Genomic DNA, 15,455 nt, shown 5'->3' with positions numbered 1-15,455 from the left:
CGTTCTGCCTCCTGAATCTGTCCGTTTTAGAATTTTGCCTGCTGCAGTCACCAGAATCCTCCTTCACTTTATCAACCTCGAGGACCATTAGTGATGCAAAATCAGCCTCAATGTGCTGTTGTTTCAGACAGCTGATTTCCCATCTTGCCACCCTGCAGCTTCATCATCCCTTATCTTGCAGTGAGGCACTCTCACCAGGACCAAGATCTGCCCGAACTTGCTCTTTTTCTGCAAATAGCCTCCACCTGTCCATTTTCACCAGCAGTTGTTGTGTGTGTGAGAAGCAGGCAGGCTTCATTCCAGTCTGTGCTGAGTTTAAGAACTCTCTAATACAAGCATGCTTGGATCCTAAAAACAACATTGTTTCCCTAAACCCTGTTATCTGTTTAGTCTGTTCTGACCTTCTTTACACAGTGACAGGGGATATGTTTTGCAGGACTGTTTACATAGCTAAGTAAGTCAGGTTTCTTACTAGAGCTTCTTGTAATTGGGGAAAATGGAACAATCCATCCATCACGGTGGGGTTTGTAGCAGCAAGCTGGATTTCTCTGCATTAAGGCTTAAGGCTTTCTGCATCTTCAGGCTGAGTTTGCATCACAGCCATTGGCAAAAACAAAACATGCATGTTTTTTGTCAAAAATGCCTGTGTCCCTTCTAATCTTTGTGGCGTGTAAATATGTTCTCAGAAGACAAAAAAGGGAGTTTGTTGTTCATGGGAAAGGAAAAAAACGACTGGGAGGACTGCATGGTGCATTCTCCACTAAGCCCTCTCAAAGTGCCTTGCCCCAGCTAGTCATCTTGGGCTTGAGGCAGGAATTGTTTGGTGACCTAGAATTGTCCCGTCTGCTTTAAATAATAACAATAATAAAATTAATCAAGATCATGTTAAAAGTATCATCATGGATGACTTCAGCATGAATGACCTCCCTTGATCATGGTCGCCTTCTCTCCTTACTTCCAAAATAAATCAGTCAGGGCTGGCTTTTCGTTTCTTTCAATGCCTCGCTACCCAGGTACTTCATCAGCTCTTGTCTGGATAATCCTTCACCTGGTTTCAATCTCCACCCTCCAGTGCTGTCTGGTTTTAGGTTCATTTTTTAAAAAAATCATTAGAATGATATATTGTAATGTCATATTTCTACCCAATTTTTTATTACTTGTATCTTTTATATTTCAATCTATCCGCGGATAATAATGAGTAGTCTAAATAACCAACAGCCTAAATAAATGAATGATAAAATCCATCTTGGTTCTTGTTTTTGTCCAGATTTGAACTAAAGCTCCAGTCCTGCAACTTGATCCGAGGTCATCGGGGGTCCATGAAGGGCCACCCACGCAGATCTGATTGCAGACCTGGAGCCAGGGATTGTTTACATTTTCCTAAAGAATCCGAAATAGTGACCAGATAGGCAGGGAGTGTGACTAAAGAAAATACAGCTGCTGCTGTGTTTGTGGATCAAAACTCACAACTGCAGAGGTGGAAAACCCTGCCTGGAAAAACGTGAAAGTAGGCAGGCAGCGTACAACCAGCAGTGCTGGTACAAGGCAGGCACAAAATTAGCTTGCAAATCCCCCAAACGCTTTGAACTCCTAGCTTAGAGAGATGTCCTTACTTAGTAGGAGAATCTCCTCAAAAAAATAACCTAAACAAACAGTATTTTTCTACACTTAGAAATAAAAACCCTGTCACTTCTCTGAGGGTGTCTGCCATTCACATAAAACAGAATCATGTGTGTAAGTGCTGGCTCTTTTCCTCCTATTTAGAGGATAAACAACAGGGAATTTGAGAAGCCCTTGGTGTCAGGGAGTCAGGGTGGAGAAGTTTTGTTCTCCTCTGCTGCTCCACTCGGTGGTGAGCCATTTACCAGTGTGACCTGTTGCAGTATAACACAGTCAAATAAATTTTAGAGTCTCATAAAACATCCTCCTGGGGAGAGGGGAGACATCCAAGAAAGGCATTTCATATCAGGAATCTCAGCCACGTAACCGTGTTTTTTTAAAACTATTTCATTTAGCTGGAGGTGATCCTGGAGGATGTGAATCTGTCACGCGTGTTGAAAAGTACTGTGATTTGGATCATCAGCAGTCCGTGCCATCAGACTGTAGGAATCATTCTGCCTTTCAGACTATCCAAAATTGTCTGCCAGTGGTTTTCCTTCCCTGTTCTTAGCTGACATGGTTACCAGTGCAAGCAGCCTGGACTCCAGAAGGAGGACCTTTCTGACATCTCTGCAGCTGCCAGTTACCTTTGTATTTTTCTTCTAATTCCTGAATTACCCTTGAATAAACACAACATCAATCTGAACCCTGAGCAAAGACATGACTTCACTGCCTTTGAGATGGCCATGTTTTTGCTCAGAAAACTGCATTGTGCTATAAAATATGGCTTCATCTCTGAATCTATAGAGAACCAACAGATCATTAAGACACCTGAATGTGCAGGTCCCCATGTTGGTGGCCCAGCCTGTGGGAAAACTGCTGCCAAGCAGGATGTCTTGAGGCATCTCACATGGCCCTTAACCCCTGTGTTTGGGCATCTGAATCCCATCAGTAAGCTCTAAAGTTCCAGCATGGATTTGAGAAGTGAAATGTTCAGTTCTTGCAGGTCTTCTGGTGCGTAGTGTTAGCAGTGTACAACCTTCCCAGGACTGTGATGTACAAAATATGCTATTTTTTTTGTGAAGAAGCTTGGGATCCATCTGGGTGACAATGCTACCTGTATATAAAGTCATTATTTCCAGTGCTCCCTATGAAAATCTTGACATTTACCACCTACTGGCATTTAGCTGAAAAAGAGTATTTGCAGAATGACCTGGCACTTAAAATGGGAAAAGTCAATTTAATAACTTGAAGCACTAAATGTTAAAATACGAATTTTCATTTACATAGACATCCTGATTTCCTTCCAGAAAAGTATGAAAGGGACACGGCGTGAACACTAAAATTTCCATGATACCTCCTTTAATGTGGTAGATTCTCTTGTTATTTTCAAGATACAATAGGTATTTTTGAAGCAATTTCTCTTTCACTTTATAACAAATGACCAGCAAATGAAAATTTGTGTCTAAAAAGCCATTTACAATTTTTTCTTTCTCCTTTTCTTGGAACAGGTGCCTATTCCCTGTCTATTCGTGACTGGGATGATATGAAAGGAGATCATGTCAAACATTATAAGATTCGCAAACTTGACAATGGTGGATATTATATCACAACTCGGGCACAATTTGAAACTCTTCAGCAGCTGGTTCAGCATTATTCAGGTAACTTTTCAGATAATACGTAGCACTCTTAAGTACTTTAAAGCAAGTGTTTACTGCTGAGCTGACGGATGTGTAAGATGCCCTAAAGAGTCATTTGAGCTATGTCTCTTGCTTGTTGTAATGCATCTTCCATTATCCCTTTCCCATTACAGTTACAAATGGCTTTGAGTGCTGTTCACAGCATACAGTGGCTGAGCTTTTAAAAGCTAGCACTCTGCTGAGGTAAAGGCTTTGCCTGCTCTCCCTTTTCTAAGCAAACAGAATTACTCAATTTGACTAGCACATCTGAATTCCCTCTGCATAAGCCAGTGCTAACACGTACCTTTTGCAGCACAGTATTCCTAATAAAGCAAATAGGGAATTGCAGTGTGGAATTCAGTCACTTAAAGCAATGACCAAAAGGTTTGCGTATATAACCTGACTCAAATTTTCCCATTGAGTTTGTGTTCACTGTGGAGAGTATTAACATTTAAATTTTAATTGGTCTAATTTTAAAAATAAATACAGCAAGGCGGGTGTTTCTCTATGCATACTGCATCCACCCACCAAGCTCTTTTTTTTTTTTTCTAAATTCCTGTGATTAAAATGTAACATGAACTATTCAACCCAAAAGTGCATCCTGCTGTCACTGGGGATTGGTATACAATAGTTACAACTAAAAAAACCCCAGACCTCTGCATAAGACCACTGTTTTTTATGTAAGATTGCCATGCTTCTCAGCATGGGCATTTTCAAAGCAGAAGTTTGAATTTTAAATTATTCTTTTTATTTTCTCCCTACTTTAGCTTTTCATATTAGCAAGTGACCCCAAATGCTCGCTGCTCAAAAACTTTTCATAAATTTTACTGGGAAATCAACTTCTTTGTGGGGTGTTTTTTTTATGTATTCTTTGTATTCTGTCTGCTGTATTCTTATGCTATTCATACTAGACATCTGGCTGTCTTCTCCGCCCAGTTTCTCGTGGGTATATGCTGCCTGGGAGAATTTCTAGCTGTTTCTGGTGACTCTGCATTAAGCTAAGCTAAAGAATGTATAAAAACTCACATCTAAGCATGATAATTTTCAAACTCCTTATACCAACTGGTATACGCCAACTTTTAGTTATCTGTGGTCAAAATATTTGGGTTGCATATTTCCCGTGCACAGATGCAGAGACACATTTGTCTCTGGACAAATATGGGAAAAGTCATTTCCTTGCCTCACAGATCAGTGAGATCCAGGCAGGGTAGCTCAGGAGCTGATGGTACAGACCCATCCCACAGCGGTTTCACCTGCAGTCTCCCATGCCCAGGCCCAGCTGACTCAAAACATAAATACTGCCTCTAACTACCTGCTCAGCACTCTGGATTCAGGGAGAGAGGTTTATGACTGCCTAGATTTACTTTTAGAAAGTGCTCAGGGATGCCCAAATGGCTCTGTAAAGATCAGCGTGGTTCCTGAAGAACCCTGAAGAGTCCATAGGTCAGCACCTCCAGCCTTCATCCCATCGCTGTCCAGTCCTGGGTCAGGAGTTGGAAGTACCAAGTGTGGCTTTGCACAGACACCATTCACCATTCCCTAACAACAAATCTTTCAAGGATAAGTATTGTTCTGGTGCGTGCAGCCCGGGCTTACTGGAGCATCAGCATGCCAAGTTGTTTGTTTGTTGTTGTTGTTTCAATTAAAGAAGACAGGGAGGTCTTGTAAACCTCTAGTTCTTTTCTGCAGCTATCCAAAATTGTAAGGAAGCTTTCCAGATACTGTCCGTATTTGGAGTAGTCCCTACCCTGATGTTCCTATTGGAATTATCTTGGAATAAGATGTGCCAACTGACCAGCTCATCTTCCCATTCTGTGGACTTTGCTGTCCTGCTGCAGGAAGCCCAAGGTTCCTGTCAGGGTGTCTCTGGGGACTGACCCACCACCTCATAACAGCTGTGCTGAGGAGGGAGAGCGTGGTGTTGCAGGAACTTTGGTGTTTGCCCACCCTGTGATGCTGAAAGAAACTTTTCACCTTCCCAGAAAGAAGTCTTGTTCAGCAGAATAAAGATTGTATTTCAGACTAAAAACCAGTAGCAGTTGCCCACCTTGTCCTGCTCTGCTGTCCCGTTTTAAGATGCAAGCTGCTCTGCAGCTTTATATCATAGCCTACTTGGTGCTGCATAGTACATTACACAACATGTATGTGTAGGTGTGTATATATATATATATATATATATATATATAAATCATTGGTTTTACTCTGGCTAAAATATTTTGTGACTTTTGTCACAGTTCAGTCTTCTGTGAAGCTTTGCAAGAGACAAGTAGAATGAATCTGCCCCAAATGATGCAGGACTGTCTTCATACACTAATAAAAGTCTGTTTTATTAGGAATGCTAGAAAAAGACTGCTAGAGGATACCCAGAACAATACATTTTCACAGAATAGGATATAAAAAATACCATTTCAGAGGTCACATTAAAAAAATTGCAAAAACTCTGCCTAATTTTCATCACTGTGATTCTCAGAAAATCTGAATCCTCCCTATGTTTCTGTTACTTAGTTCAGGAACAAATCAGCTTGTAAGTTACTGACGATATTTAAAAAGTTATGCTGTACTATATACTATACCAGTTACTTATGCAGTTATCTTAATGCAGCTTTGTGGGAGAAGGGAAATCCTGAGTCCATAAGAGAAACCATTGATGGTCACCTTCAATTGCAGGCTGTGGAAGCAGAAACTAAAATATTTCCTGTTCTGTCTCAGATGAATATGTTTCAGTGTTCAATTTCTAATCTTCCAGGATGCTTTGTGGTATGCAACTAACAGCTGTTGTGAGTAGCATTGTTTTTATGCTTACTGTTTTTGTTTCATGTCACACTTTTTTTTCTTTCCTCTTCTTTGCTGTTGGCTTCACTTCTGGCTCCATCAGAGAGAGCTGCAGGTCTTTGCTGCCGCTTAGTAGTCCCCTGTCATAAAGGAATGCCAAGGCTTACTGATCTGTCTGTCAAAACCAAAGATGTCTGGGAAATTCCACGAGAATCCCTACAGTTGATCAAGAGACTGGGAAATGGGCAGTTTGGGGAAGTATGGATGGGTATGGAGCAAAATAATTATTCTAAAATAGCTCTCTGTGTGGGGATTGCAAGATGGAAGGTGAAAATGTAGGACATCGTGACCCACAAGAAAAAAGAAAGCAAAGCTCAAATTGTTAGAAGAAATACCTTTGCAATCACGACTCTGACCCTGAAATTATTTAATTTAATCTTCAACTTTTACTGTAATGGATGGCAAAAGAAAACTGAAATTTCATGTTTCCTTGGAAGGCTTCAATTATGACAAATTACCACCATTTTAATAATAAATCACAGCTCACATAGCAATCTGTTAATTATACCAGTGAGCCTTTTCCTGCAAGCTAATAAAAATGTCTTTACCTTCAGTATCCAAAAATCAGTGTTTGCAAATGAACCTTAATGCAGCACTGAAACACAAGTCACCTTCCATCTTTCTCAATGCATGCATAATTTTGGATTATAAGTGTGTTTTTTTTATTAATTTCCTCTCCTATAGAGAAAGCTGATGGTTTGTGTTTTAACTTAACTGTGATTGCTACGAATAATACCCCACAAACTGTTGGATTGGCTAAAGATGCATGGGAAGTTGCACGTGATTCATTATTTCTGGAACAGAAGCTTGGTCAGGGCTGTTTCGCTGAAGTGTGGCGTGGTAAGGCAGAGAATATATTTTCCTTTGGATGGATCTTTTAAGGCCCTCTTGGCTGAAATAAGCATTTCAAGTAGAGATCTTAAGGCTAAAAGATCAGAATAATGCAAAATGTTAGACTGTATCACCTCAAACAGACATACATACAGTAATCCCCATGGAAACTTGCTTTCATTTACACACACTGATAGGAGAGTGCAGGGCTTTCAACTTCATTAATTGCATTGAGTTTATTTGAGTGACTACACAGTTGTCAGGTTTTAAAACAGAAATGATTCTGAACCTTTAAAGCAGAATGGCTAACCAGAAATTAACCTGGTAAACAGGCATTTTTCTTTCCTCATCTGTTTTAGCATTGCTAGGGTCAGACCCTGAAATTGCTTCCATCCCCTCCCCCAGATTTAAAGATTAGCAAGCTAATACTGTCAAGCCAGCTTTCCCATGCATCCACTCCATTAATTCAGTTTTGAAATTTGTATCTGCAGCAGAATCCTGTAACTCAATATAGAGACCAGGGACAATAGAGTCAAGACTTGCCCAGCCCAGCTGAACCCACACTTTGAAGTCCAGAAACACTGACATTTTCCAAATCCACTGACATTGTTTTCTGCCCACTTGCCAGCTTTACTTACTACTCCCTTTCTATGGGCCTCATTCTTTTAACGACTACAGAACAATAGCAATTAAAAATATATATAAATCTTAGAATGGCCGTAGCATTGAAACACAATGTAGTGGCCATTTAATAAGAGGTGGGCTCAATTCTGGTGCCAAACTGCACTCTGTGTAGCCTCTTTTAAAACGTCTGATTCAAATAAAGACTCACCATATGTTGTTTCTTTACTTCATAGGCATTTGGTGGAGTGGTTTGGTCGTTCTTTTTGTTGCAGCGACACAAAGAATGTAAAACCAAAATAACCAGTGGGTTCTCCTGGGCTCTTGCAGCTGTTTTCCGTTGCAAGACTACAGCAAGGAGCATGGCAGCAAGTCTGAAATTTATAGAATGTGTTTGAGCTATTACCAAAAAAAAAAAAAAAAAGATAAAAACAAACTATGTTTTATATTAGCATCCCTATATAACTGCAGTTTCACCTTCTTGTTTTCCATCTTGAATGCACGTGAGAGTTTCACGTTGATGTTAATAGTTAGTGGCCAGCGTTTTTTGTGATCTTGAACTGTTACAATAAGCTAAAGTAAGAAATGTAATTAAAAAAAAAAAAATCAGCTATGAGAAACAAAGTGCCAAGTGTCAGTACCAAATATCTGTCAGAAATGGAGAAAATATTATTACAGTTGTGACATTATTTTTCCTAATGTACAGTAAAAATGTTAATAGCCCTGCAGTGTTACCAAATTGGAATAGATTAACACGGTAAAAAAGAATAAAAAAGCCATTAAGTAGTAACTAACTACCTGCAGGAGGAGTTCAGAGGGAGGGCTCCGCTAAGGAAAGTTATTTAATTGTCTGTGAGATATAAAGATACCAAAACACAACAAGAAAATTTTACAATTTAAATTCGATGAGAGAATAAGTTTACCTTTCTGTCTGATTTTCTTTTCTTAACCAAAGGTAAAATCCTAGTTTATTGATGTCAGTGACAAAAACCCTGGTGTCCGTGAGGCTCGGGTTCTGCCCCAGTTTGTGTAACTGGTGCTGCTCCTGCGAGTGACTGGGACCAAAGCGCTCTGTGGGTCCGTGTCTCAGTGGCTCTATACAGGACACCCTCCCTTTCACCCATCCCAAAAGGTTTTGGCCACTCTGCTTGTGAAGCCAAGAGCTCAGGAGCCTGCCTTAGGTGCTCTCAGGTGCTCAGGACATCACTCCAGCCCCAGCAGTGGTCACAGCACTTAGCGCTGAGCTGGCAGAAGAAAACCAAGGTGTAGTGAAAACCAAACTCATACTGCACACATATTCTGGCTGATATGCATCTCAGCCCCTCCTCAAACAGCCTGTAGCTGCATGAGCAGCCCTGGAAGCAACAGGCAGCATTCGCAGCGGCTCCCCCACCGCTTCTCCCCTGCCCTGGATGAGGCGAGATGGCAGCTGGGAACTGACTGCTCACACAAAGAGCAACCCACTTCATTTATGCCCTGGCAGGCTGCAAGAGCTCACAGTGAAGTTATTTTGGCTTAACCAGTTCCTGTGCAGCAGCTGAGCCACGGTAACTGATAGTCAATGCGCTTTTCACAGATACATACTAGGAATTACCCTTTTTGTTGACACCCTAATTTATAGAAGCTAGATTTGAGCCTCAACCTTCAATGTACTTTGTAGGTCTTCTGCTATTTTCATGTTCATGTGCAGCAGAGTAGGTTTCTCCCAGCACAATTTACATCTGAAGTCACATAGTGCTGCTCTCCAGCCTTGTTAAAACACAGCTCCCTGTTCACACACTGTAGGGGATCTTTGGGATCCCAATTAAAAGAATGGCACTGCTGCACTCTCCAGTCAGTGCGTGCTCTGTAGAGAGACGATGGGGAGAGCATGGACTGCTTATAATTGCATTAATATATCTGTATAAATTTAGTTACTTTAAAAGTAACGTAATAAATAAACTGCCATTGCTTCCATTGCTCCTCTTTACTGTAGGACCAGAGCAGTGAATTTATCAGTAAAGGCAGTCGAGGATTTCTCTGAACACCCGTAGCTCTGTGTGTGTCTGACAACTCCACAGCGCTGTATGAAAACACACAGCTGAGATGTGTTCGCCTGGACTTCTGCCAGCTCACAGAGCAAGCTGCTGGGGATCCTGCACTTCCAGGGCTGGTGGCTTCAGCCCTCGCTGCAGGCTGCTGCGAGCTCAGGGCTCCCGCTCGGCTCCACGGCAGCCCTGCCTCTGAAGCAGGGTTCAGGGAAACCTGGCCCAGGGGCAACCAGAAGGCTCTAGGGAAGCGGTATTTCTGCCCGCTTTCGTTTTCTTCACTTGCCCTTCCCCTGAGCCCCAGAGAAACCTGTTAACGTAGGTAGCTGCTGATTTTTTCCTTTCCATTCCTCCCTCTCCTCCTTGCAAACTCCCAAGTGCCACCCCACCACTTGTGGGAAGCCCTGAGTCAGCCTCCCCTGGCTCTCCCCAGCTCCTCGTGCAGGCTTTTGGGGTCCAGAGCCAGGTGCCTCCCTTCCTTGCCCTTCTGAGCCTTTGGCTCTCCCCACAAGGATGCCCCAGCCCCTCGGGAGCAGCTCTGGCACGTCCTCAGCCCCACTGTGAGGGTTGGTAGATCATGGTGTGACCATGTCAGTCCCAACCACGAGCAGAGAACAAGGTGAGGTGGGGAGGAACCTCCTCATTTTCAGCCAGCAGCTGCCGGGCTTCCAGGGGCGAGGAGGGGAAGGGAAAAGACACATTTCGGTCTGGAGACAGGCCCATGTTTGTGAAATGAAATCGATTCCGAATTTGTTCCTTGGGAATTTTTCTCATATATTTTTTTCCTCTGACTCAGAAGAAAAACAACATGTCAAAATGCCTTGCAAATGGAAAGTTCTGGGTTTAACCAGTTCTGTTATCCAAATCTGTGACTGAAGCTGTGTTGTTGTCTGGAGTCATTCCTTATTAGCAGGGAAATGCATAAAGATGGATTTCAGCAGTCCTGCATTTTTTACTCAGAGGAGGTTTCTGTGGACATCACTGGAAGCGTTGTCTGAGTAAGACAAGAGAGATCACACCCCAGTGCCAATGGGAGTATTATTTTTTGGTATAATAGAAAAAGACTAAGACATGAGGGAGGCGTGGGAGGAATGTAAATGAAAAGGCAAAATGTGAAACCACTCTTAAAAAAAAAACAAAAAACAGTCTTGTGTCCTTGTTAGTTTACTCCTCTTTTTATGTATCAGTCAGAAAAAGGAGCAGAAGATGTTTAATCTAACTAACTGTCTGTGCTTGTAGGTACGTGGAATGGAAATACTAAAGTGGCTATCAAGACTCTGAAGCCTGGCACTATGTCTCCAGAGTCATTCCTGGAGGAAGCCCAAATCATGAAGAAGCTAAAACATGACAAACTGGTCCAGCTCTACGCCGTGGTATCTGAAGAACCCATTTATATTGTCACGGAGTACATGAGCAAAGGTGAAGCCAGAGCTGCTGCCCTTGATAACAGTATTTTTTCTTTCTTGAAGCTCGGAGGAAGTCTCTGAGTCTCATACAGAGTCATTCAACTCTGAATGGGGCCCAAAAACTAAAATCCCCTAGGTGTACAAGCAAGAATCACATAAAGAAAGTTTGCATGAGGTGGACAAGGGAGAAGCCAGTGCATCTTAAGTGTTTTCAACTGCATCATTGTAATATATGATTTGCACATATGATTCTTTTTTCTTTTCCCTGTTCTTTCCCCTTCCCTTTCTCCTTCTCCTTTCTCTTTTTCTTTAAGCTACCTAACTGGTAACAACACAGTAAAATGAGAAAAGAAAGACTTTCAGCTCCATCAGATCTCCAGCAGGGGTGCTGAGAGTAGAGCAAAAAAATCTGCCTGTTTTGGAAAAGCAAAGGAACCAAATAGGAAACATAAGTTCTCACAGGGAAATTTCATTGTACATTGGAGGATACACTCTGAATTTTTCAGTACATTTTTTCAGCCTATTTGGAGTTGATTTTTATTTTCCTGGCAGGTGCCTGCCCACCTCCCTGCTCAGAGGCATCCAAACGCTGACTAACTCACACTTTAATCATATGTCTTAGTGACAAGCATGTGCTTTTTCCCATTAAAAGAAAAAAAAAGAGAAAAGAACAAGAAAAAGAAAGAAAGAAAAAAAACAACTTCTCAAAAGCCTTCTGAAATATGTGGTTTATTTTGGCTTAGTTTACTATTTTTTACTGTACCATTTTCCGTCTTTGTTTCTGAGGTTGTGGCTGAGGATTTATCAAGGGAGAAATGTCTAATTAACTTTCTTTTCCCCTTATTTATTAAACCAATTCACTGACCTTATTTAAAGGAGACTGCTACACTTCTCTGCTTAAATAAAAGGTTGGGAAGGGAGCTGTAGCACTCTATGCTATTTTTAAAAGCTACAGGGGACTTCCTTGCTTTTCCTTACAAGAGGGGCTTGTGTCCATATTGATTTTGCTAAAATCGCTTCCATTTGATCTCTGCTTGGTCTTCTCTAGTTTTGAACAGTGATCATCTAAAATTAATGGTTCATGTTTGTTAACTAGAGAAGGAGGGCTACAAATAGCGTGGTTACCAATTTCCTAAAGAAAATTAGCCTTTGTTAGTGCTAGCCCATTTGGAGTTACCAAGCTCCAGGCTGACCTTTCTTTTGGAGCAGGTTGAGCTGGGATCTGACTTTTTCCATAGCTTGTGTGGCTTGGAACCAAGCTGATGCTTTTCAGCGGGTTGAGGCCTTTTGAGAGCAGCAGGTATACAGTTTCAAAGAGCACTGGAAAAGTTAAGAAGGATCAGCTTCCTTAGTAATGGTCAGGAAAATTAAAAACAACTTTCTTCTCCCTGCAACTTTCTTTGGACTAGTGACATACTCTTCTGCAAGCCAACCTTAATGCAGAGTGAAACAAATATAGCAGGAAAATTTTAAACTCTTGTGTTTGCTTTTTTTTGGTTTTGTTTTGTTTTATTTTGAAATTGTCCACTTGCACTCAAAGCATTATTGTCTTTACTATTGCACATATTGTTGCATCTCCAACCTGATAGCCATTGTTTCCTCAACATTTCTGTATCGTGTCTACTTTGCTTTTACAGGGAGTTTGCTAGATTTCTTAAAAGACGGCGAAGGAAGAGCCTTGAAGTTACCGAATTTAGTGGACATGGCAGCCCAGGTCTGTTTTCAGAGCACTGAGCACTGAGATGTGCATGTTGTGTAGCCCACTGATGTCTGAGTTCCTTTTAAAATGCACCCATTGTGTTTCATGCAGGTGGCTGCAGGCATGGCGTACATCGAAAGGATGAATTATATACACAGAGATCTGCGATCTGCAAACATTCTGGTGGGAAATGGCCTAATATGCAAGATTGCTGACTTCGGATTAGCAAGGCTGATTGAAGACAATGAGTATACAGCAAGACAAGGTACATACAGCAGCAAGCGTAGCACTGAGCATCATTTTTGTGACAGGGGAAGGAAGAGTAGAACATCATTAAAAAAAAACAACAACTCTGTCCTGTGCTTTGGAGTTGCCTTCAGTAAATCTTGAACTCACATTAACTCCTAGCCCAGAACTCCACTGCCAAATGCATCCCTTACAGGGCAGGTCTGATTAGTTGTTTTTGTTTCATTTTGGTCAGTTTTTAAATGAAAGATGATGAATAGACACATGGGTGGGTGAAGTGACAGTAAAGATGAGATCCTCATGGTGCTGCAACAGAGAAGATGCTTTACTTTGCACAGTAGAAAGCCTGACTGGGGACAGAAAAGCCTGTTAACTAGTTCTTTAATGGTGTGCCTTCTAGTATTTACTAACCACTATCAACATTGCTGTGCTATTCTTGATTTCTGTATTTCCAACTGGTCAAAGAAATCTGTTTGAGAATTACGTCTTTATGCAATAGAGCTGTCTCCCTGAAAACTGTTAACTTGGAGAATTTAAAGTTACTTTAATAGGAAAGCCATTTTCCAGTGCCACACAGAATGCTGGGCACCGCCGACCACTGATATGCTGTAAGAACAAATCAAAGAGTACCACAGCTTTTTGAAAAAGCGTGCGTGTGTGTGTGTGTGTGTGTGTGCGTGTGTTCAGACTGAGCCATGACACAGGCCCTTTGTAGTTAGTTGTTCTTTACAAGTTGTGCTTAGTTGTCAGATGTTGGTCCAAGTCTGCAGAGCTACGGTTTTGTTCTCCTTCTGCTGGCAGCCCGCTGGTAGTGCTTGCTCAATATGTGTCGGTAAATACCGCTCCGGCCCTTCTCAGTTCCAAAGCCAGCAAGTGTCTTACTAAACCACGCTGTGTGTCATCAGAAAGTGAGTGAAGCTGAGTGCCTCATAACCCGCATTTACCCCTTCCTATTGCAAGTTTTTTCTCTTCGCCAGAAGTCCCTCTTTTAGCACAAGTTTCGCCATTAATTTCGCCAGTAAGGGGCTAATCCCTTTCTCTAACTTCCAAGCGCTGACAGAAGGAGCCAGAGAGTTTCCAGAAAACCTTCTTGCCTGGGAGCAGAAGCTCTCCCACTGCTCACACCCCTCCTAATTGCTGTCAGCAGTACCTAGTCACGGGGACGGGGAGCACGGGCTGCCTCCACGCTAACAGTTCACATTCAGGAGGGAAGCCCTGATTATTTCGTGGGGGCCCTTAAGGAACCTGTGATAGGCACTAATGCAGAGCTAACCACTACTGAGTGGAGCCTGAGGGTGAGAATTGCTCCTTGTGAGCAAAATAGCCTCGTGTCAGTCTCTCTGGAGTAACAACAGTGTCTGCAAGCTCTGCTCAGCAGAAAGCTGCCTGCTGGCCCTTCCCCTGTGCAAAACAAGACGAGTTTGCCTTGAAAAAGGCAGCCAGATCCAGTCTGTAAAATGGCTTTGAAACCGTTTTCTATATTATCTTCATTTTTGTCTGTTTCACTGCCATGTCTTTTGTTCCCCTTGGAAATGTCCCAGTGTATAGTTTGACAGGACTAATTATTCATTTGAATAGACAACTATGTAACCTACTTCTGGCCAAGTCTCTTCAAGCTCATGATCCCTAGGAAATCCTCTGATGACCTGTTTGCTTCCTGGTTTAAATGTGTTAGAATAGTTGTGCCCTCTTGACGTGTTAAAAATCCTTAAATACCCGACTGACTGATGTGGAGGAAAAGCTCAAATTTTATAAGACAATAAAAGTTGTTGGATTTGGAGTGGGAAAGCTTTGAGCTGCAGGAAGCGAAATGGCAGGGGGAGGGAGCGTGGTCGTAGGTATGTCCTGCCCATGGAAATTACTTGTGGAAAAAGTGGCTGGGAAAGGGGGAATGGCTTGGCCTTTAGCCTGTGTCACTGATGGTCAGGACACCAAGCCAGGTGGGCAGCCAGGGTTGAGCCTAGGACGTCTAATTTATTGAGGATGATGGCTTCTGATATGCCCCTGGAACTTTTCTCCAAGTGCAGTTCAGTCCCGTTTTGTTGTGTTCAGCTTCAGTTTTGATCGCTGCTTGGTGGCGACCACAGTATCAGAAGGAAATGGTCGCCTGTGCTCATTTCCCATGACCTATCCCTTCGGCATCTGGGGACTGCCGTGTTTCTCAAGCCGGCTTCTGCCGCGGTGGGAGTTTAGACACGGGAGGAGAGCCCGGCTGAGGGAAGGGGGTGGGCAGCGCTGCAGACCGGCAGCTCCTGTGGGAGGGAGGAAATGTTTTGCCTCCTGAAATCTGCAGATTAAAGCCTTCGGTCACTCTCTCCTCAGCAGTTTTGCTTCTCAGGGCTTAAGTGTGCTCACAGGGAGCTTGTTGTCGGCCTGAGGAAGAGGTGGTTTTCTCCGGCCTCGCTTGATCTCCTGCTCCCTTCCCCCACTGTCACTTTTGTCTCTGATTAAATATTTTGAAAGGAAACAGATGGGGATGCTTTGAGCCCCGGCGGGTTAGAGTGCGGGATTCCTG

At 42.5% G+C, this 15,455-nt stretch overlaps 1 protein-coding gene across 2 annotated transcripts in view; it reads left to right on the top strand.

Moving 5' to 3' along the window:
- FYN (FYN proto-oncogene, Src family tyrosine kinase) overlaps window positions 1-15,455 on the top strand; it is a 129,339-nt gene that overhangs the window by 99,012 nt on the left and 14,872 nt on the right. For both annotated transcript variants that reach the window (XM_084285385.1, XM_084285384.1), the window contains 5 exons: window positions 3,111-3,260; window positions 6,795-6,950; window positions 10,829-11,008; window positions 12,633-12,709; window positions 12,806-12,959. In XM_084285385.1, coding sequence (XP_084141511.1) covers window positions 3,111-3,260; window positions 6,795-6,950; window positions 10,829-11,008; window positions 12,633-12,709; window positions 12,806-12,959 — 717 coding nt within the window. The remainder of the gene's footprint in view (window positions 1-3,110; window positions 3,261-6,794; window positions 6,951-10,828; window positions 11,009-12,632; window positions 12,710-12,805; window positions 12,960-15,455) is intronic.

Source organism: Netta rufina (assembly GCF_964035555.1).
Source record: "Netta rufina genome assembly, chromosome: 3".
NCBI classification, from domain to species: Eukaryota; Metazoa; Chordata; class Aves; order Anseriformes; family Anatidae; genus Netta; species Netta rufina.
This window is presented reverse-complemented; position numbering and strand designations above follow the sequence as displayed.